Source organism: Heloderma suspectum, chromosome 3 (genome assembly GCF_057233095.1).
Source record: "Heloderma suspectum isolate Gila_16-S chromosome 3, 16-S_ref, whole genome shotgun sequence".
Classification (NCBI taxonomy): Eukaryota; Metazoa; Chordata; class Lepidosauria; order Squamata; family Helodermatidae; genus Heloderma; species Heloderma suspectum.
Genome location: NC_139460.1, coordinates 8,658,034 through 8,680,915, shown reverse-complemented (window position 1 = coordinate 8,680,915; position 22,882 = coordinate 8,658,034). Strand labels below are relative to the sequence as shown.

General features: G+C 48.0%; 1 protein-coding gene across 2 annotated transcripts; it reads right to left on the bottom strand.

Moving 5' to 3' along the window:
• Positions 1–354: 354 nt before the first annotated feature.
• On the bottom strand, positions 355–22,867 carry TSKU (tsukushi, small leucine rich proteoglycan). Of its 2 annotated transcripts, none has more exons than XM_084842445.1 (2): positions 22,670–22,867; positions 355–1,555 (listed from the first exon to the last, which is right to left on the bottom strand). In XM_084842445.1, exon 2 carries the CDS (start codon positions 1,544–1,546, stop codon positions 491–493), a length of 1,056 nt encoding a protein of 351 aa, XP_084698571.1. In that variant the 5' UTR covers positions 1,547–1,555; positions 22,670–22,867; the 3' UTR covers positions 355–490. The 2 variants fall into 2 exon arrangements, with proteins under 2 accessions (XP_084698571.1, XP_084698572.1); XM_084842446.1 differs by lacking the exon at positions 22,670–22,867 and adding an exon at positions 5,527–5,940 and having other exon boundaries at positions 370–1,555.
• Between the last annotated feature and the right edge of the window lie 15 nt (positions 22,868–22,882).

Here is a 22,882-nt window from a genome sequence, read left to right as displayed (position 1 = left end):
TCATGCATCTGGGAAGCTTCCAGGAACAGGATTCTGCTTCTGAACAAAGCACAGGTTCCCTGCACACCTTGTCTGTTTGCAAAATTGCCACGGCAGATTCAGCATCAGCAGAGGACTCTGCAAAAATGGCCTGGGAGGGCCGCATGCAGTCCGTGTATTGCCCAGCCCTGGAATAAAGGCTTCCCAGCTACAGGTATTTGCACTGTATGTGTGGATGACAGGGGGCAGAGCTGGTTAGCACGACCCTGCCCACGCATTAACTGCAGGCGTGGGTGTAGTTTCTGAAGAGGGCTAAACTGTTGGGTTTAAAGGAAAGGAGAATTTGGGACAGGGGAGAAGAAACCAAATTAATTCACGCACAACCAGTCTTCGTGAATCATTGTAATCAAGTATTGAATATGCAAAATATATAACTTAACACTTTTTTACAGAAGGCACATTTGTGGCTTTATAAAGTCTGGGTATATCTGTACATCCTCCTTGGCCCTTGTCACAAAGCATAGGGTGCTACTGACCCACGACTGTCATGACAACTTAGGAACTCTTTCTTGGTCAGCCCAGTTTGTCTGTGGTACTGGCCTTCTCGGACTGTCTTAAGACATTTGATGTTCTTGCCCAAGGCAATGCTTTTGATGGAAGGCAAGTATTTCAACATCGTTTTTGATAAGGAAGTTGCTACACCTGTGCCAGACAGGTTAAGTTCCTGCAAAGAACTTAGACTATAAAAGATTTCAGCATTCAACAATTTGATGTTGGGGTTGTTGGACAAGTCAAGCACTTGGAGAGCAGGCAGGTCTTTGAAGCCATACGGCAAAATCACCGACAGGTCGTGAATCCCGCTGAGCGACAGGTGGATTAAATCCTTCAGCCCCAAGAACGCCCCTTTTTCAATGGTTGACACAGGGTTTCCATCAAGATTTAGGTACCGGAGGGGTATTCCTTGAAGGTTCGGGATACTCTTTAGCCTGTTTCCAGACAGATTTAAGCTTTGAATGTTGGGGATGGCTTTGTCCTGGTGTCTTGAAACCAGGGTTATTAAGTTGTTTGAGAGATCAACATTCATAGGTTTCCCTTGGCCTTTTGATGCAAACACATCCATAGTTAGTTCCAGAATGAGGTTGTTGCTCAAGTCAACGTCCCCCAGGGGCGACCTGGCAAAGCAGTCGTCTGGCAGGGCAACCAAAGAGTTATGACTCAGATCCAAAGATTCGAGGTACCTGAGTCTAGAGAATGTTGTAGAAACAAACTCTGAGATTTTATTGTAGCTCAAGTCGAGGCTAACCAGCGTGGTATACCCAGGGCCAGTCAGCATGGACTCATTGATGGATTCCAGATGGTTTGACGATAAATCCAAGTAGGTAGTGTCCAGAGGAATGGGAACAGGCACTATATGGGATCCAATCCCACTGCAGTCGACCTTAGTTAGACTGAAGCTGTCAAAGAGACCAAAGCTCTCCACTTCACAGTGGCATCCTGGGAAGCAAGTCTTTGAAGTACCAATGCTGGGGAACAGCAGCAGCAGGTTGAACCAAACTGAGAAAGGCATAGCTGGAATCTATGAAACAAAAACACAGGCAGAAATGTTATTTGTTTGTTTATTTCATTTCTATACCACCCAAGAGCCAAGCTCGAGCCAAGCTCTCGGGAAGAGAACATCAGGAAGAGTTACATAAAGGGAAAGGAAGTGAGTTTGCATGGAAAGACATTTGGCAGAAAAGATGCCTCCTAAAAGCATAGCTGAAAGCAGGGATCTTCGTAAAGCTCTCCCCATCTGAATTTCTCCCCAGATTTGGGGGATGTTAAATTATGTGATCTGGCTCCCGGAATGGCACTGATGTGTTAGCACCTCGCCATTCTCCTGCTTCTGATTTTCAGACCTTGTTCAGATCCTGGACCAGGCACAATTTGCCATAGTTTTTAGTTTGCTTCCACTTCCTCACGCACACACCTTACAGGTGCACACTAGCACACATGCACATGGATTAAATCACAGTGCAAAACGGAATCTTGATGTGATGATTGCATCAGGATTTTCTGTTGTGGTTTAATCCATGCCCATCTCTGCTTGTGTGCATTGGTAATGTGCAAGAAAAGGAGAGACAGTGTCCGGGCTTGGCCGATCATGGGGGGAAAAGAAGCCATCGTGACTTCTCCCCTTGCCCCCGCAGTTTACATAATTACCTGCACTGCAGCACAGGTTCGTGTGTTGTCCAAACCTGGCGTGCGGCGCAGTGGGGACGACTTTGTACCCACCCTCCAACCCACGACTTGCTGTAGGGATTGTAATTATGTAAACGACGGGCATGCGCGTGGCATGCATAGAGAAGCCACAATGACTCCCCCCCCCCCCATTGTCCAAACACCACCAGAGAGAGGTCAATTGAAAGCCACTGGAGACAGCAATTCTGAAAATAATTTTAGAAACTTGGGGAAAGTGAAAAGCAGATGGCAAGCCAAGAAGAACATGGGGAGAGATACCACACGGAAGAGTAATGGAATGGGGGAGATATACGCAACACTATTTGCAAGGCTTGTTTAAACAGAGGATGCATGACAGGGTCAAACTATCAGAAAATCTTATGGTTTATTTATGGGATTTCTATAGCCACCCAATAGCACTGTTCTCGAGGCAGCTCACAAGCATAAAATATTAAAATAGAATAGAATAGAACAGACTGCAGCATACAAATTATCGGCAGAGAGAAAAAAGTTTCGTGGCATGACTAAAAATATGTAACATCTAAACAGTGGATTACAATTCAAAATGTTGAGATCACTGATTTTTAAAGGCCTGGGAGAATAAACCCCCCCACTTCACCTGGCCCTGAAAAGATTGTAAAGGCCGTACCAGGTAAGCCTCTCTGGGCAGGGTATCCCACAACCAGGATGCCACTACCAAAAAGGCCCTCTCCCTGGTATCCTGGTTGCTGATACACTTTTCCTAGTGCTAAGAAAAGTAGCATCCTTAGTTTTGGAAGCCCCAGCCAGGTTCTCTCCAACTTCTAATCATTTAGCAGATCCATCTAAACGTTTTTTAGATGTTTTTCTCAGTACTTTCTGTAGAAACTTTCTTTAAAAAATCATTGCAAGGTATGAATTAAGGCCCTCAAGATACTCCAACCCCCACATTCTGTTCCTCACTTGATCACTGCAGGACGCTCTGCATATGTTCAGAGCTACGGAGGCGGAGGGGCAAAAGTATATATCTATATCTAAAAGTGGCAATCTTCCAAGCCATATTTCCAATGACTTTCTGACGAAAGCAGACCTTGAAGGCGACTGAACTTTGAAGCATTGTCTTTGCATAGCTGGAAAAAAAACCCAAGCTTCTGTCATTTCAGAAAAGGCTGCCTTCATTTCAAAATTGGACTAAATAGGATCAGTGCTTCCTAAGAAGCACAGAACGCTCATTCTTTCTCTCCAGGAGTTGAGGGAGACGGATTTCATCCTGAACACTGTTATTAAAACCCATAACTTTTGAAGCTGGCTGACCGATCTCAGACTGAAGTGACTAGGCCCCAGTGTGAATATGCAGCAGGGACAGTTTCAAGCAAAGAAAAAAACAGGGAGAGAGAAAGCATATTTTAAAATGAGGGGTGACAAATGGGATACAATTCCACAGCTCAGGGGGAGAGAAAGACCATTAAGAGCTTCTATTTTTAAACAGACAGTAAATGAAGCTGTGCGAGATAAATCAAACCCCTGATGTTGCTTTAATAGCATCACTTTGCCAGCGACAGCAGCCATTTGAAACATGACCAAAAGGTGCCTATTCTTTGTCAAGCTTTAATAGACTCCTTGGTTTTTCCTTCGCTGATTAATCTGTCTACCTGCATTTAAGATAGACTCCACAGCTAGTTACCTGCTATTGTTTTCCAGCAGGGGCTGTTAAAAAAGGGAAATTTAAAAAAAAATTAGCTGAAGCATCAAGGAGTTTCTCCTACTTGCTTGCCAGCTTTTACACACATCCATAAAAACTCCTACATGATCGGATGGAGGTGACAAAAATGCAACTGGATTAAATTAGCAACTTAAAACAAAAAAGGGCTATGAGAACCTTCTGACCTCAGAAATGGCAATATTCAAAAACCACTGGGAGAACACTTCAGCCTCCAACAACACTCTCACTGGCCCTAAGGCAGCCATTCTTGAACAAAGGAATTTCAAACCCAGATATCGACGTGAAATTGTTAAAGTAAAATTCATCAAGAGATTTAACTCTATTTCCTGTGGTTTGAATAAGGATAAAGGTGTTTAAAAAAAAATTAAATCACACTACCTATCAGCCCACCATTGCAATGATGTCTATGTTGTCACCCAAAAACTGTTTTGTGAATGGCCACTGTTAAGGTAATTATCACTGTCTGTACTTTTGAATTTCAATTCCCTCTGATCTCACGTTAACACACTGTCCCTCAACCACGTGTACATATATTCCTGCCAATCGAGGATAACATTTCATATATCCGATGAAGTGGACTTGGTCCACTAAAGATTATGTCATAATAAATTCGTTAGTCTATAAGGTACCACAAGACTCTTGATTGTTTATTGGAATGTCTGATTGGAGCCCTAAGCCCAGTTCAGCTTGGACTTTTTCCTGGACCAAAGATCCTGTTCCCGTGGTGAAAGAGTGGGCAAGCCATCCCCTGCACAAACTCATAATGCAATGTATGATATGACATGAGCATGCCATATACATAGAAGGCCAATTGTGCCGACCTGTTTTAGCCGGGGGGGGGGGGGCAGAATAACACAATTTGAGTCTCAGGTGTTTGCATGGAACCTCCAGCCCACGTTACTTGATGAGCAAATGGAGGGAGGAAGAATCGACAGAAACAGGATCGTCATCCTAGGCAAAACGAACTAACCCCTGACCTCAGTAGAGGCTGGGGGCTCCGACATCAGTGCGGCAGTGAATCATCTCCGGGTTTCAGTCATAACTCTGAAGGAGCTATCCCAAGTGCAAAGCAAAATGGGCAGCTTCTGGGCTTTTGTGCAGTTTTTTCCCCATTCTGAAAAGGTTGAAATGCCTCTCCTAAAGCTTTAAGTTAAAAAATGCTGGAATTGTGGGGGGGGGGGGTTGGCCCCACCTCTTTTGTGTTTGGCTCCGCCCCTGAATGCAGCCCCTAAAATGCAGCCCCTGAAAGCTTCTCCAAAATGGAATTCTGCCTTCAGTCTGAAAGAGGTTCAACACTCCTAGTATAAATAATGGTACAGCAAAATGGTAAGATGGTATAAATGGTACAGCAAAGCAGCTAAGATGGGTGTGGGCAAACATCAGCCTTGTGGGACCAACCCTGAAGTCAACCAACCATGGAGCCAGGTGTAAGACAGTGGCTGAAGGGGTGAAGCCAATTACCTGCTGAACTCATGAGCCATACACTAGGATGACCTGCATGTACAAGCAAGTACATATCCACATCCAAGAGATTACTGTTCAGAGATGCCAGCAGCCCAGCTGACAGCAGAAGTGCCTTTTTTTGCTATTGCTAAACAAGTGGGAGTTGTTGATCAACAGCCTACCTGTAGATCCTTATCTTCTTTCCGCTCACCTCTCGGCTAAGTGTCTAAGATACAAATCAGGCCGTCCTTGGTTTGGAGTCTGCTTTCTTTCAGCCCTTTCCAAGAAGGCAGCCCCGAGCAAAATCCACGCTATTTGATAGAGAGCGCCGAATAATTAAGGCTTTCCCTGCACTTGCTCTCCTTTTCCGGGCGATGTTATCGACATCAGAAAAATAAATGAAGACAAATGTAAAAGTGCCACCGCCAAATAAACCAGCCAAAAGCAGGTACACAGGCAAGTGCCAGTAGAGAAGCCTTGTAGCACAGCCCTTAATGAGCCCCGTGCGCCTACTTTTAGCCACCAAAATTGGCCACTTCCTTGCTTCCTCCTGAACTGGTCCTCACAGTGGCATGACGTGTGCTTGCTACTTCCCCCACTGCTCTATTTCTCCCGCCCCCCCCCAATACTATATTTCTTAAGCATGTCCTTGGAGCAAGGAAAACTCTCTCCATGTTTCAGCTTACCGTTTGTCTTCTGGCAGAGCAATAACTCAACATCTGCAGCCGACTGGAGGGGATTTACTGCCAGAGGCATCTGAAGGGGGAGAGACTCGTCTCTCTCACCTGTCCTTCCCAACCCTCTCGCCAACAGCCAGAATATTTCTTTACTTCATATTTATATAGCACTCAGAGGTCTTCCTCTCTCCCCCCCTGCCCCGCCCTGCCCCACCATTTCCCAGTGCAACCGGTTTATTGTGCAATAAACATACATCGCCTCCCATTTGTTTCGCACACACCCCCCCAGCTGCAATTTTGTTCTGGGGATATTGCAATTTGTAGTTATTTTTTAATGCTCAACTTCAGAAAACAGCAAGACTTCCTCATGCGAATGTAAGAAGAGCCGTGCTAGATCAGACCTGCCTAGTCCAACATTGCGTTTCCCACACTTGCCAACCAGATGCCCCACAGGAAGCCCACAAGCAGGGCATGAGCCCAGTAGCCCTCTTTCCCACCACTGTCTCCCTACAACTGGTATTCAGAGGCACACTGCCACTGTGACTAGTAGCCACTGAGAACCTTACCCTCCATTAATTTGTTTAATCCCCTTTCTAGGATGACCACTTGTGTATCACCTAAAACAGGGGAGGGCAACCTATAGCCCATGGGCTGAATTTGGCTTGTGCTGGGCCCAGTCTGGCCTGTGGAAGGTTGAGCACCCTTCATGGGCCCCACCTCAAACCTGGTCCGGGAATTGGGCTGTTTGCCTGTTCTGGATGGGGTTGCACTCCCTCTGAAGTGTCATGTACATAGTTTTGGGGTGCTCCTGGATCCATCTTTGTCACTGGGGGCCTAGATGGCCTGGAGCACTCATTACCAACTTCGATGGGTATGCCAACTGTGCCCAGTCTTGGATAGGGATAGCCTAGCCACGGTGATCCATGCACCGTTAACTTCATGATTAGACTACTGTAATGTGCTCTGCATGGGGCTGCCCTTGTGCCTGGTTCAGAAGCTGCGGCTAGTGCAGAATGCAGCAGCTAGGGTGCTCACTTGGACACCCAGCTATGCTCACAACACATCTGTACCAAAAGAGCTGCACTGGCTGCCTATTAGCTACTGAGCCATGTTCGAGGACATCCTGGTCCCTAAGCAACTTGGGACCAGGATATCTAGCAGACTGTCTTCCTTTATATATACTCGGCCGACCTTTAAGATCATAAGAGGAGGCCTTGCTGGTTATTCTGAAACTAACGGAATGTCGCCACGTAATACCTCGATGGCAGGCTTTCTCAGTAGCAGCACCCACTCTTTGGAAACCCCTCCCCTGTGCAGTTCAGGAGGCAGAAAATGTGGCATGTTTCAAACACCTCCTGAAAACGCACTTGTTCACCCAGGCTTTCCCCAGCTTGTAATTAAATTAAATTTAAATTATTTAAATATCACAAATAAATGAATGAATAAAATCCTATGCATATTTGGACAGCAAAAAGTCCTAGAACACCCAGCATTCCCCAGCCAACCATGCTGGACTTGACAGGCTCTTCTTAAGTTTGTATGACAGAGGTGCAACGCTGGTGTGCGGGAGGAGCTTCAACATAGGCTCCTCCCACATGGCTTAGATCTCCTAGAGTGATTCCAAAGTGGCACAAAAAGGCCCCCCACATAGCGCCGCACCCTAAAGGTAACCTCAGAAGGGTTATTTAGAACTGTTTTGATAAACAAAGGAAGAGCCTATGTGTGCGTGTGTGAACATGTGTAGGCCACACATGTCCATGTACACACAAGGATGACTGCTATATTGCAAGGACGTCAAATTGGTGCAGCTGCAATCCGCCGGGGAACATTGCACTCCCAGCAAGATCCCTGTTGGTGAAGTCCCAAACCATCCAACGCCAAGGGCATTGGGACCCAGGAGACCTGGATTCAAATCCCCACTTGGCTATGACGCTCACTGTGTGATTTTGGGCCAGTCATTGAGTCTCAGCCTAACCTACCTCACAGCGTTGTTGCTGGGAGGACAGAATGGAGAGGACGAAGATCACGTACAGCGCCTTGGAGGAAAAGGCAGCATATAAATCTAACAATTAGATGGACAGCCAGCCAGAGTGGAGCATCTTGTCCTACATGCTTTGCATGTAGAAGGTTCCAGTTTCCATCCTTGGCATCTCCAGGTTGGGCTGGGAAAGAGCCCCCATCTGAAACCAGAGAGCTTCTGCCAGGTCACTTAGTGGATACTGCGGTAGGTACGCCAAAGCTCTGACTCAGTGGAAGGCAACTGCCTGCCTTCAGTATGTTCTATTTGCTAATATGGGTAAAAATGGGGAGGTGCGATCTTGAGACGCCATTAGCTCACACCTGATTTTCCTTTATACCATCTCCCTCTCCGCAACTCCCCCCCGCCCACATCACACACTGTGTCTTTTAATTAAAAACACACACAGACAATGAATGGCAAGTTTTGGCCCGTGAATGCTTCGAGAGGAACTCAGGAGTGGGGGAGAAAAACACACACGCAGCGCACACACGATCTGGCATCCATTTCCCTTGAACCAGCTAGCTGCGCACTCGCGTCTCGCGAAAGCGGTGTGATCACAGCACAGGGCAAAAAAAAAGTGTGTGTGGGGGAAAGCAGCTATCGGAGACATAGCCGAGGCGATGTTTACACAAGGCGGAAAAGTGGGGGGCTCGAATAAGGCTTTGAGGAGGCGACGGAATGGAATTAAACCCGGAAGGCCTGGCTCCTTGCCACTGCAGGGAACTTGTTCTATAAACAACAGAAGACAGAAAGGGTTTTATTTTATTTTTTTTTTATAAAATGGCCACCCGTGATTTGACTTCAGCTTTGCTAGGCAGGTGCTAGGGAGTGGGGGTGGAGGAATACATCTGGAAGGAGAACGAATAGACCAGCCTTCCCAAATTTGGCACCCTCCGGCTGTATTGGACTACAACTCCCATCACTGGGGATGATGGGCACTGTAGCCCAACTGTTTTGTAGCTCCCAGATTACATCGCGAAGGGCCTCTCCCTTTTGGGGGTTTGTGGCTGTCAAGTCCCAAATGAGGCCGCAAATTCCTCAAAAGCCACAAGTTCATCGCAGCCCTGCCATCGGACAGGGTAGCAGGGCCGATGACAAACAGCTTGGCTTAAAGAACACGGCTGGTTGAACAAAAGGCCCCTGCACTTCCTAAGCCACCACCGCAGCCCTCTGCAGCATTAAGAACCGTTAACGGTGCAACGGGTGAGGAAAGAGGAAGAAGGAGAGGGACACGTCGGGTGGAGGCACCAAGAGGGCACAGAAAAGAGGAAAAGCGATGTCGCTTTACTGAGCCTCGCAAGCTAAACAGCTCCAACCACGGCCACCCCTGGTATTATGACACACAGAAATGGAGCTCTCTCCATCTCTGCAAGCAACTCTTTCTGAAGGCAGCAGAGCAAGAGGCCAGATCAAGTGCCCAGTCAGATTTCGGAGGAAAGTCGGCAGAGCTGCGAAGGAAACGCCAAGCTGATAAATGCCATTAGAGTTATATTTTGCAGAGGGTTAGGGAGTGATGCATGGATTTTTATATTTCCTATCATCTTTGTGTGTGGGTGGGAGGGTGGGGGCTTTCACAGAGCAACCCCCAAACGGAAGCTGTTTCTTCCTCTTTTCCCCATCACAGAGGGTTCTGGGGAAGGAGGCGAGTTCCAGTTAGGACAGCAAAGCTAATCGAGGAATTTTAAATCAGCAGGTCACAAGGTTCAATTGGCCTATGAACAAATTCTAGGTGTCTAACCAAAAATTACAGACCGCAGCTGAGTGGTAGAGCCCATCCTTTGCTTGCAGAGGGTCCTGAGTTCAATTGCCAGTTAAAAGGATCGAGTAGCAGGGAAAGACCACACTCTGTCAGAGACCCTTGAGGGCGGCTGCCAGTCAGCAAACCAGCCTTCCCCAGTCTGATGCCCTCCAGGTGCGCTGGACTGCAACACCCATCATTCCCAGCCAGCATGACCACCTGGAGGTCCAGCATAACTGGTGAGCACCAGGTTTGGGATGGCTGGAATAGACAATGTTGGGCTGAATGGATGAATATGCCAATTTAGTATAAGGAAGTGTCTCAATTATGTTGTAAAGAAACAGATTAGGCCTTTGTTCTTGATTTTTTCCTCACTAGAGCAGGGGTGTTGAACCTCTTTCAACCAGAGGGCCAAATTAAATTTTGGAGAAACTCTCGGGGGCTGCATTCCAATGGTGGGTGGGGCTGGAGGCAAAAGGGGCAGGGCCAAAAGCCCCAAATCCTGGCATATTTTAGCTTAAAGCTCTCACCGCCCATAACAGCCTTAGGATAAACATTTCAACCTTTTGGGAACAAAATCCACACAAGCCAGGAAACTGCCAGTTGGGGGAAGGCAGTGGGGCCATCTGAGGTGCCCCAGAGGGCGGGACTGAGACTCCAGTCAGGCTGGATTTTGCCTGCAGGCCTGAGGTTCAACATCCTGTGCTCTAGAGAGCACCAGTAGAGGCTAAAACAAACCCTAGAAAATTACAGGGTGGAAATGGCAGGGAAGCAGATTTTGGCTAAACATTAGGAGAAACATCCTAACTGTGAGACCTCTTCAGCTGTGGGACAAGTTACTTGGGAGGCGGCTGGTTCTCCTTCTCTGGAGGGACCTAAACAGAGGCTGTATGGACATCCGTCAGGGATGCTGCGGTTGCATTCTGCAGTGCAGAGCTGGCACTGAGCAAGGGGTTGGACTAGATGATCTCTGAGATCCCTTCCAACTCTATGCTTCTTTATTATCTGGGCCTGGAGGCACATGTGGGATTAAAGAATCGCCACCCCTGTGGTTGCCCATTTCCTGATGGGACAAGTGCCTGGCCAAATCACGGAGCTGTAGGAGCACAGCTAGGCTCGGAAGCCAAATGTCTCAAGGCAGCATCACCCAGGCTTGTGGGGCAGTCCCTGATGAAGCCGGAGTCTATTTAAAAAAAAAAACAGAGCCACAGGACATTCACCAATTAATCAGGTCAGTTCATTAATTTAGCGCCGTGAGCCTGTTTCCAGGATGCCTTCTCAGCAGACCCAGATGGCTGGGCGTAGGTGGGGCCCTGCATGGACCGAGAGCGTGCTCCAAGAGTGCTTGGCCACCACAAGCGAACTTATCACTGGCAGACCCTCGATAAGGCTCCGAGAAACTCAACTGCGGCAGGAGACTGAATTTGGAAACCACGGCAGGAGAATACCAGAGCTCAAAATGCTGCAAGGCCCTACTGACATGGGTTTTGCATATGTGGTGGCTGGGGTCTTCATGGGGCCCCAGCCCTGAATCCATTTCCCAGGGCCTGGATCTGTTTCCCAGGGCCCTAAGTATCCATTGGTTCCAGTGGAAGGATTTTTTCTTACCTTAATTGTCACGCAGGGGGAGATTTTTGAAGAGGGATTGTCGCTTGGGAGGGAAGAGTTAACTCTCCCCTTCTTACATGCTGCAACCCCCCCCTGCCCCCGAATCGCTCCCTGTGATTAAGCTAAGAGAAAAACTTTCCCCATTGATTTGGGATGATCTGGGGCAGGGTGTGCAAATTCACCAGAGAATTTATTTGATTTGAAATGATTTGGATGAGAAAGGAATTTACGGGCTTTGCCTCTTGCCAAATTTAACTAAATCTAATCATTGTTTCCACATTTGCATATATAGATATTAATCAGCATATGCAAATGCTGTGCAGATGTATGTCCGATGGGTGTGGCCCCACATCTTTTAAGTGCTTAGCAGCACACCTGTGTGGTAGCTGCAGGAACAAAGACCAGACGCTTCGGTGTCTGCTGTTGTCCAGCCCAACTGTGGCCGGCTGGGCACGTGCTCTGCCATATGTCGAGATTTGGCCTTTAATAACCACAAACACCGCTTCGGAGCGTTCACGTGCTCAAAGCTGAATTATGCGCATTGTGCATGAGCAGCTGACTTTGGCTAGGATCCAGCGTGTGGAAGAGGTTCCACAAAAAGCCACCACATGCCAAAGAGGGAGCTCAAGCAAGGCTAAAGAAGAGTCGGCATGTTATCTGAGCCAGGGCAGTGCAGTGGTTGTAGTGTTCGACTGGCACTTGGGAGATCCAGGTTCTAGTCCCCACTTGGCCACAAAGCTCACTGGGTGACCTTGTGCCAGTCACTGACTCTGAGCCTAACCTACCTCACAGGGTTGTTGTAAGGATAAATTGCAGAGGAGGAGGATCATGTAAGCCACCTTGGATTCTTTGCAGGAGTGGGGCGAGGAAACAGAGGGATATAAATGCAATAAATAAATAAATTTTAAAAATCTGCAGTAGGAAAAAGACAAAAGGCTGCTATGGTGCCAAGAGGGACTCAAGGGCTGAGCCACACACGTGGGTTCATCCTCACTCACCCTTTCTTCATCACGCACTTTGCATTTGGGGCGTTGTGGCTGATCCATGCTGGCTTGTTTCTCACAGTTGCATGAGGCGGCAGACTTCAAGCAGCGGAAACGCCAGTGGAGGCTGGTGGCTCCGATGTCAGTGGGACAGTGAACCCGCTCCGGGTTTCAGTCAGAACCAGTCAAAACTCTGAAGGAGCTCTCCAAGGTGCAGAGCCTTCTCCTCCGGGAACTTGTCTAACCCCCTTTTAAAGCCATCCAAAGTGGTGGCCATCACTACGTCCTATGGTAGTGAGTTCCACAGTTCGACTATGCTCTGTGTGAAGAAGTATTTTCTTTTATCTGTCCCAAATCTCCCACCAATCAGCTTCATGGGATGACCCTGTTGGGTTCTAGTATCTTGAGAGAGGGAGAAAAATGCCTCCCTAACCACATTCTCCACACCATGAATAATTTTGTACACCTCTGTCTTCGCTCCCATGGCAACCCTGTGCTGAGGCTAATAGGAGTTGTGCTTGAAAACATCTGGAGGGTGCCATGTTGCTTGCCCCTGGCCCAGCCTATGAAAATGCCACCAGAAACAGTAATCCTCTAAGGCACAAAGCTTCTTTTGTCTCCTTGGGGCTGGTTTAAGCCTACTGACGGGAAGGAAAGAAACTGGACCTTGGTGCAAGTCACATGTAAATCTATTTTGGCTGACATTAGCAGTTACTTTAAATGCACGGCTGTGCCCTGGTCTGCCAGTATCCAGCCAGGCGCTCCACTGTGTAGTTACAAAGCTAAACTACCTAGATAAATAAGTATTAGGCTGCTGTCACAGGCAAAGTATGGGAAGCAAATCTTACTTTATCTAGTGGGACTTAATTCTGAGTAAGCATGTTTAAGGCTGGGATATTCAGTAGACTGACCCCCCAATCCAGTTATTAAAAAAAAAAATTGTCTAAAGTTTCAATTTCTTCCCCTGACTTTTCTTTTCCCTGAACGTCTAGGCACTCCAAGATTATTTTGCTGTATCGAAAGCTTGGCAAGCGATGGCCTGGGAGAAGGGACACGCCAAAGCGTGACATGCTCCTCTCTCCCGCCCTCCTTGGCTTGAACCTCACGCCGAGAGACTGCAACTGCAAGCGTAAAAGGAAGACTTGTCTCAGAAGTCTGCATAAGCCAGCCACTCCTGCGCTCCACTCTCCCTCCGCCTTTCCAGCCGACTTAACAAGGAGGCAGGAGAGAGAGAGAAAAACCTTGGAGGAGCAAAGTCGAAAGACTCAGCTAAGGGAGAGAGGGAAAAGTATCAGGTCTTGCAGAAAACTGCCTCCATTCAAGAACTGAACAAAAAGGAAACCATCAGGGAGAGCCCAGGTTCTACTTTCAAAATTGCTCCAAGTTCTCCAGAAGCTGGTTTGCAGACTCACTTCATCCGATGGTCTGCTCGCTCCGGTGGTTAGGAGTTAGCAGTTGCAACAGCAGCCTGGAGTGGGTTTCCTTCATCCGTTTCACCAGCTCCCTACGGTTATCAGTGTGTGTTAAGGGCTCACCTACGCTATGTACAAATGTTTATGGTTGTTCTGCAGCAATAGCCAAGAGTCTGAGTCACAGACCAAACCACACCTCAACCTTGAATTCATCTGGTGGCCTGAGGCAAGCCCCTGTCTCTTAAGTTCCCGTTTGGAATAGGGGGGATAACAGCACTGGCCTACCTTACAGGGCCGTTGCAAGGATCACTAAGCTGAGGTCTATGAATTGCTTGGAAAACTCTAATGCAAGAGTGGGGAAGCTGTGGCCCTTGTTGGACTCCAACTCCTATCAGTGGGGTCAGAGATGATGGAATTGTAGTTCAGCAACATCTGGAGGGCCATAGGTTTCCTATTCCTGCTTTAACACAACAGTATTCCAGGAAGAAAGAATGGATAGAGAGAAAACTTCTCCCATAAGGCTCATTCCATGAAGCTGTATGGTGCGAGATTCAGGACAGATAAAAGGAAGTCCTTCATACAGCACGTAGTTAAACTATGGAATTTGCTACCACAAGATGTAGTGGGGGCCACCAATTTGGATGGCTTTAAAAGGGGATCAGATTCAGGGAGGAGAAGGCTGTCAGTGGCTCCTAATCCTGATGGCTATATATGACTTCCAGCATCAGAGGCAGTGCACCTCTCAATACCAGTTGCTGGGGAACATGAGCGGGAGGATGCTATTGCACTCATGTCCTACTTGGGGGTTTCCCATATGCAGCTGGTTGGCCACTGTGAACAGAATGCTGGACTAGATATAGAATAACTCTTCTTATGTTCTAATGGGGATGCTCAGAAGCTCTTTGGGGGTTTTCCAGTGAGAAGTCTGGAAATAACGGATGGCTGCCCAGAAGACTGCTTGTCTTGCCTTTTAAACTGTCACTTTTACGTTGTTACTCCTGGGGTTTTAGTGCTGCCATTTTCATGGTTTGTACAGTTTAAAATTTTATTTGATTTTAGATTTGTTTGTCTTTTTCTTTTCTTTTTTGTAAGCCATTTTTGTTCTTTTTATAGCAAAGTGTAATAAAAAAAAACCAAACAGCAACTTGGTGGTGGCCTCCCAATTTTGGAATGACATGGATTTGTCAAGAACAAATCCTTCCAGATTCATTTTTTGATCAGGTAACCTTGCTTGTGGACTGTGGGAATGCTGTGGACATAATATACCTTGACTTCAGCAAAGCTTTCGACAAAGTGCCTCATGATATCCTGATGAGCAAACTAGCTCAAAGTGGGCTAGATGAAACAATGATCCGGTGGATCCACAGTTGGCTACAGAATCGGACTCAAAGAGTGCTTATCAATGGGATCTTCTCAAACTGGGGAGAGGTAACGAGTGGGGTACCGCAAGGCTCAGTCCTGGGCCCAGTGCTCTTCAACATTTTTATGAATGACTTGGATGAGGAGGTGCAGGGAATGCTTATCAAATCTGCAGATGACACAAAATTGGGCAGGATAGCTAATACCCTGGAAGAGAGAAACAAAATTCAAAGTGATCTTGATAGGCTGGAGAGCTTCGGCTATCGGGCGGTATAGAAATGTAATAAGTGAAATGACATGAAACACCCTCTAATAACAAACTCAGGTGGTGAGTGCCGACAGAAATGGAGCCAAAACAAGGCTGTCGAGAAACAAGGGTATGCTTGGGGAAACTTGCAAAATTACAACTACAACATTTTTTAAAACTCCGAACACTCTACACACATACACACACACACACACACACACACACACCAGAAAAACCCAGGCCAAGGAGTAGTGGGCATGGCTCAGTAGCCACAGAACATTGAATGTTAGTTGGAAAAGAAAAATGGAAAATTGTCTGTGAAATGGCCTGATGGAGGAAGGAATAGCTGGCTAGTTGGCCGGAATGCTGAGCAGCAGCATTCCTGTTAGGAGGTAAGGATAGACTGCAACATTTTGTTGAGGGTCCCACAAGTAATAATAATTGGCCAGGCCTGGATTGAGAGTGCATCTTGGGACACATCACACACAACCCTGCGTCTCTGCATTTACAAAAGAAGTGCAGTACTGACGGCCAACTTGGCTTTCAGAGATGCTTGCCCATCACTGCTGGTCTTCTCATTGAGGAACCCCTGAGAAACCTGGGTTCCTTGGCGGAACATGGTTTGGAAACCAGGGTTATATTGTTGGCTCACCATGGGATGATCCGTTTCATATATCTTCCTCTTTGGAATGAGTGTGACAGCCAACACCTCTTTCCACCTCAGATATAAGTCATTTGGGAGGAAAGGGGTCGACAGAGCCCTACCAGTCCAAGGAAGGCTGACCTCATCAGATACCGAGAACGTATCCGCAGTTGGCAGGTACAGTGAGTACAGTGGTGGGGCGGGGTGGGTGTGCGCAGGAGAAAGTCCATTAACCAGGGTTCAGTCCCTGGCATCCCCAGCTAAAAAAGATGTAAGGTGATGGAAAATTCCTCTCTCTGCCTGAGATTTTGGGACACAATGGCCAGTTAAGAGTAAACGATACCAGGTTAGAGAATAAAAGGCTCCTAGACTTGGAAGGGACTCAGAGATCACCTAGGAAATCCACGGTGGCAGCGCTCTTGATAGGTGGCCAACTGGCCATCCAGCCTCTGCTTAAAAACCTCCAACAGAGAGTCCACCACCTTCTGAGGCTGTCTGTTCCACCATCCAGCAGCTCATACCATGTTAGGAACCTCAGCAGCTGCCTTATACTGCGTCAGACCATTGGTTCACCTAGCCCAGTATTGTCAACACTGACTGGCAGCAGCACTCCAGGGGTCCAGGGAGGGGTCTTCCCCAGGCCTACCTGGAGACGCTGGGGACTGAACCTTCTGCATGCAGAGCAGGTGCTCTGCCACTGAGCTATGGCCCCTCCAGGTTAGATGGTCAGGCAGTCTGGCCTGGCACAAGGCAGCGTCCTATGTTCTTAAGGCAATACAAGACCAAGGGGTACTGCCAGATTTCTATGCAGAGTTTAAGAACATCAGAAGAGTCTTGCTGGATCAAACCAAGGTCCATCTAGCCCAGAATTCTGTTCACGCAGGGGCCAACCAGCTGCCTATGGGAAACCCACAAGAATGACATGAGTGCAACAGTACCCTCCTGCCCATGTTCTCCAGCAACTGTTGTACACAAGGCAACTGATGTACATAGCATAAGCAACTCTTCCTTTGCCAGCATTAATGTTACATAGCGACCACAACAGCACTAGAGAATTCACACCAGGTCTAAATGTCTGAATCAGCAGGGTAATTTTTCAGCAACTGTGGTAAAAAAAACAAAAATAAAACCCTGATGTACTCTGGTTCAAAGAGTCATTTTCCACTGTCTGGGCTTTCCTTTTGACTAAGCCATGAGTAATGAACATTTCATGATTCTTCTGGCTGGTTAAAACGTTTTTGGGTTTTTTTGACTACTTCTCCTGCAAAGGCACGACACCTCTCACTTCTAAGTCTAAATCTAAGCCTTTGCCCTTTCTTCTGCCTCTCCTTCTCCAGTGACACTCTTCTGAGGGCGCACGCATAGGACTGAAATCTTGTACGCTCTTGATGGCGAGACCAGCAATATGATTCTATGCGTGTTTACTCAGAAGTACAGACATATTAACTGAGAGAGGCTTTTGGCCTGTGCTCCAATCTGATACGGTTACTGCTCGTTTTAACATGATTTGGTGGGCTGCCGTCCTTAATTAACTGGTTTCCTCTGATCTTTTATTTGCTCTTATTTGGTTTGTATATTGCTCTTCATTTTAAAGGGGCTGCTTTTATCACTAGCCACCTCGGATGCCACAGAGAACTCCAGGGGCAGAATCCTATTCGATCCTCCCACTCATGTAAGCTATGTTGCGCTATGGTGAGTGACTTCTAGTGCAATGCCAATAATGCTTGCTGCTGCGACGGGTTTCCTCAGAAAATCCATCGCATGAGCAAATGCTGCTGGCGTTGTCCTAGGGATATCTTACGCCAGCGCAATGTAGCTTACATTAGCAGCAGTGCCAGGTAGGATACGGCCCTAAATAAAAAAACGAAGCCACGCTATGTGGTGAGGAACTGCCACTGAACTTAGTGCAACTCACTTCCAAGCACTGGACTCCATGGGCTCTTCCAGAGAATCATTCCCGAGCGCTCTAATATATACACCCCGCCCATGCTCATCAGAGAAGACTCTGTGCCAGGTGCACAGGCTTGAAAGTTGGTCCAAAGAGCACAGCTTACTCAGTGGTGGCACCCAGTCTGTGTTGCTTGTTATGGGGGCAGGGGGATGCAGTCCGAGAGAGGGCCTTCATCTTCATAACCTGCCTGAGAGCACCCGAAGATGTCGAACGGGCTGCTTTGGGGAAGGGAATGCTGGACCAAGATCCAACTGGTCCAATCCAGCAAAGCCACCAAGCCTGATGTACATGTAACAGCATTTGTTCACATCCTACCTTCCCTACCCTTGTCTGTCCCTCCCTCCCAATTCCCCAATGTCTATGTTAGATCGTAAGCTCTTTGAGAGCAGGGACCTGCTAGATTGCCTAGGTAATGCAGTAAGGCAGGGGTGGGCAGAAGGCAAATCTCTCCAGATGTTTTGGACTTCAACTCCTAGAGGTCCTACCAGTATGGCCAATACTTAGGAATGCTGGGAGTTGAAGTCCAAAACATCTGGAGATCTACTTTCTGCTCACCCCTGGTGTAAGGTGCTCTTTACAGTGCCATCAGTATTATCATCATCTGTTCTTACACTGAAGACAATGTATTTCAAAATCTAGGGCAGCTTTCCCTAACCTAGTGCCCTCACTGGCTGGCTGGGGGCGATGGGAGTTGTAGCTTTGGATGTCAGAGAAATCCACAACAGATTCAAATGAGTTCAGATTTCTATGAATCTGTCCTGCAGATTCTGCAGCGGACCAGCATTTTCCGAGCCACATGGATCCTGTCGACTTGTGGACTGCTTTTTCACTTTTGGGGGTAGTGGTTGACTTGCGCTAATTCGCATTAGCATTAATTCGCATTAGCACTAATGAGCACATGCACTAATGAGCTTATCCACATTAGTTAATGTGCATTAGCGTAATGCGAATCAGCGCAAGTAGAGTAACCATTGGGTAATAAATATCCGATTCCATCATTGAGCGGAGGACGGAACAAAAGACGGCTGACAATCCATGAAACACAGGCAGAATGGATTTAACAAAATCTGTACATCTGGAGGGCTCCAGATGCCTTCTGAATGTGTGTGAACACCAAATTGCTGCATCACATCCATCTGAGACCTCTGTTTTACTCCTTGCAACTTCAGTCCAGACAGGGCAATTGACATGTCTGGGCTCATCTAGGAAGAGTCGCCTTTTCACCTCTTGCAAGCTTTGTCTAGGGAGCAGGGAGTTTCCCAGCCCTTCTCTGGGTTCCCTTTAATCCTATCAACTGCTGATCAGGGAAGCCTTTGAGAGAAAGATCCCAGAGGCAGGCTTCTGCTCTTACACACCTTTTCCCTGGAGATCTTTGCCAGTTTGGGAGGAAAGGATTGGGGGGGGGGAGGGTGGAAGGGGAAAGCGAGGAGGTGGTGGTGGTGCGGGAAGGGATGGAAACAGAAAAGGGGCAATGTTTGAAATGAAAGGTTGGGCATGGGAGGCGGGCACTGGAACTCCAGCTGCTGATCATATTACTTGCAGCCGTGGCAATTGAGATCGCTCTCTCTCTCTCTCTCTCTCTCTCACACACACACACACACAGAAGAATCACAATCCATAAAGAGGAGGGAGAAAGGAAGTCAGTGGCTAAAGAGAGAAAAATACATTCAAACTATTTGCTTGGGAAAATTAGAGTCTTTTCACACACACGCACATGCGCACACGCGCACGATGTCCTGGCAAACCCGGATTTGCCATGGCAATTACATTCCACATGGAGCCTACAGCCAACCCTGCCTTCCTAATGAGGGTGGGCCGGTTCACACGTGCATAGAATCACACGATTTCTTCACCAGCAGAATGAGGCAATAGAAAGACTGTCGCTCAGTGGTAAAGCTTCTCCTCTTTGTGTGTGCAAAGCTCCCACGTTGTTCAAGCCCCATCTCCTCTAGGTAGAGCTGGGGAAAAGATTCCTGTCTGAAACCCTGGAGAGTGGCTGCCACTTAGTGTAGACCAGGAGTGCAAAACCTGCAGCCTGGGGGTTGCATGTGCTCCCCAAGGCCTTTATTGCAGCCCGCGTGGGTAGTGTGATCCCTCCCCCAGAGATGCTCAAATAGATCGCTCTTTCTCCAGCAAGGGAAAAGAAATCGGTATCAGGATGGCTGGGATATGTGCGTGTATGTGTTTATGTGTGTGCGCGCGCATGCATCTGTATGTGTGTTCATTATTTATTATTACTAATAATTTATTAGATTTGTATTGCCCAACTGGCAAACGCCCTTGGGATGGTTTACAATCATACAACCGCACAACAACCACAACATAACCATAAATAAATAAATATGATGAGACAACAATACAATAATCAAAATAATGAGTTTTACTCGGTCCTGGATGTGTCTTTAGTTATGACTATGATGAGTTTCAATCGGTCCTGGATGTGTCTTTAGTTATGACTGCCTATTCAAAGTTGTTTTTAGTTATATGTTGTTTGAGTATATTGTCCGTGTGCTTTTATGTAAATGGCTTTTAATCTTAGTATATTGTAGTTTAATGTTTTAATTTCTGTAAACTGCCCAGAGAGCTTCAGCTATGGGTCAGTATAAAAATGTAATTAATAATAATAATATTAAGCATTAAAACATTTTTTAAAAATTAAAACCATTGAAGAACCAACAATAAAATTACTGAAGCAGCAGATTAAAGGTTAAATCCCTGCTTCAAGACGGAAGGTCTTAACCTGGCATCTAAATGTATATAAAGAAGATGCCAGGCAGATCTCGCTGGGAAGGGCATTCCACAGATAGGGGGCCACCCCAGAAAAGTCTCTCCCTGGTAGCCACCCGTCGCATCATTGTGGGTGTTGGCACCCAGAGACAAGCTCTGAAGATGACCTTAGCAATTGGACAGGAACATCTGCATGTTCCTGCCCGAGCAACCCCTGATCCCCACACCAGCATCACATGAGAACTGTGGGGCTGAAAATGTTGTGCCCCCCTGAAACAGAAAATACAAACTAGATGGGCCAAGACTGCTTCTTAACCCTGGAGTGGCAAGGGTAGACCCTACTGCTGCAGGTAGCGGGTACCATTTTTTAACCCCTGCAAATTAAAAAACAAAACCCCAGCACAGCAGAAGAAAAGCTTGTACGCTAGCCTGCTCTTTGTTGTGCTAGATTGCTACTTGCAGGGATTCTTTCACGTAGGGGAGCACGCAAAAATGTATTTCCCTGTCTCGGAACTCTACCACTTTATTCCGCCCCCGGTGTACCTTGCAGCTACTTATGCAAATGCCCCCCCCCAAACTTCCGAAGTAACAGAACAGTTCTGTGATGGTCCATTCACACATGTAAGTTACTGTTGGATGTCGCAGACTCCTGCACGTGTGAACAAGGCCAGTATGAGTCCAGTTCATGTGTCTGCAAATACACAAGTTTGTCCACGCTTGTTATTCACATTTTCTAATTGTACACTTTAAAAAGCATAGGTGTACAAATAATAAGAACATATTGTCAGAATCAGGCCTAAGGAGTTGAACAGATTCGACACGTGTTTGCTCTGCATCGGATGCTATCTAAAACGTGTCTTCCCTCTAAAAAGTGCACTCTCTAGTTCCCTGTTCAGCTGGCCAGAAGCCCTTAATTTGAATGCATCTTTTTTTGACTCCAGAACTTTTGCAAAGTCCTAGAAAGAAAGGAGGTCTTTTATTTCGGGAAGGGAAAACACACACACACAGCTCTCCTTCTGTCTCTCCCTTGAACAGACAGGCTGCACGCAGTACCCCTCCGTTTTGATCTGCTAACTCGACTGCAGTTTCTCTGGAAACCGACCCCTTAAGTTTCAAAGCACACACGCTCGGGTCGGAGATTCCCCCCCCCCCCGCCCTCAGTTGCAGAAATGGAGGATGGAAATTACACCCCCGGGAAAGTCACCGAGGTCTCCCTCCCTCCCCCTCCCCATCCAGCACATAGATCAGGGCTCGAACGTGGAAGATGAGCATGAAATCGCGAATCGAAGCCAAGAAAACGAAAACGCGGGTCATCAGAACGTCTGAAGGCGCATTCACGAGGTCAGCCTGCTGAGCCCTCCTCCTCGTCACAGAACACGAGAGGCGCAGCCGACCCGAGGGGAGCCCGGGCCGCTTTGATAACGCTCACCTCTGTGTGTGCCCCACAAGCGGAAAGCCCAGGGCTGCTTCTGGCAAGTTGCAACCTGGACAGAAGTTCGCCCCTCTCTCGCTCGCCCCCGGGCTTCTTTCTCAAGCGGGGGGGGGGGGCGGGGGCTGCGACGTCAGCGGGGCTGTGCATTCGCCCTGGGCTCCAGTCCGAACCCTAAAGGAGCTACCCTAGGGGCTGAGCCCATTTGGGGGGGGGGTCCGCCCCTGGGAGAGCTCCTTCAGAGTTCTGGCTAGCTCGGATTGAAACCCAGAGCGGGTTCGCAGCCCCACTGACGCCGGAGCCGCCAGCCTCCACTGTTCTCAAGGGGTCCCCCCACCCCCCTCGGGGTGCGCGTGCACGCGTGTCATCCCAGGTCACCGACTGCCCATACCTGGCAGCCCCCGATCTTTTTTCTGTTCCCTCCCCCCCCCCCCGCGCACACACCTTTTTTTAAAAAAAAATAAAGAGGGAGCAAAAGCAGAGGAAGGAACGGGAAAGTTTGCGAAAGAGAGAGGAGCCGGCGGCACTCACCTTTTGCGGGGGGGGGTCCGTCCCTCCCTCCGTCGCCCCTCCTCCGCCTGGATCAGCTCCTCGGGCCAGGCGGGAGCCGGCTGGACTCGGGGCAACGGCGCCGATCCGGTGGGCTTGTGCTCGCCCTGGGAGCCCAACGCGGCGCTCTCCGCAGGCGCAGCCCCAGACACGCACCGCGCGCCTCTGCTCCCTGCTCTCGCCGCCCCCCGCCGC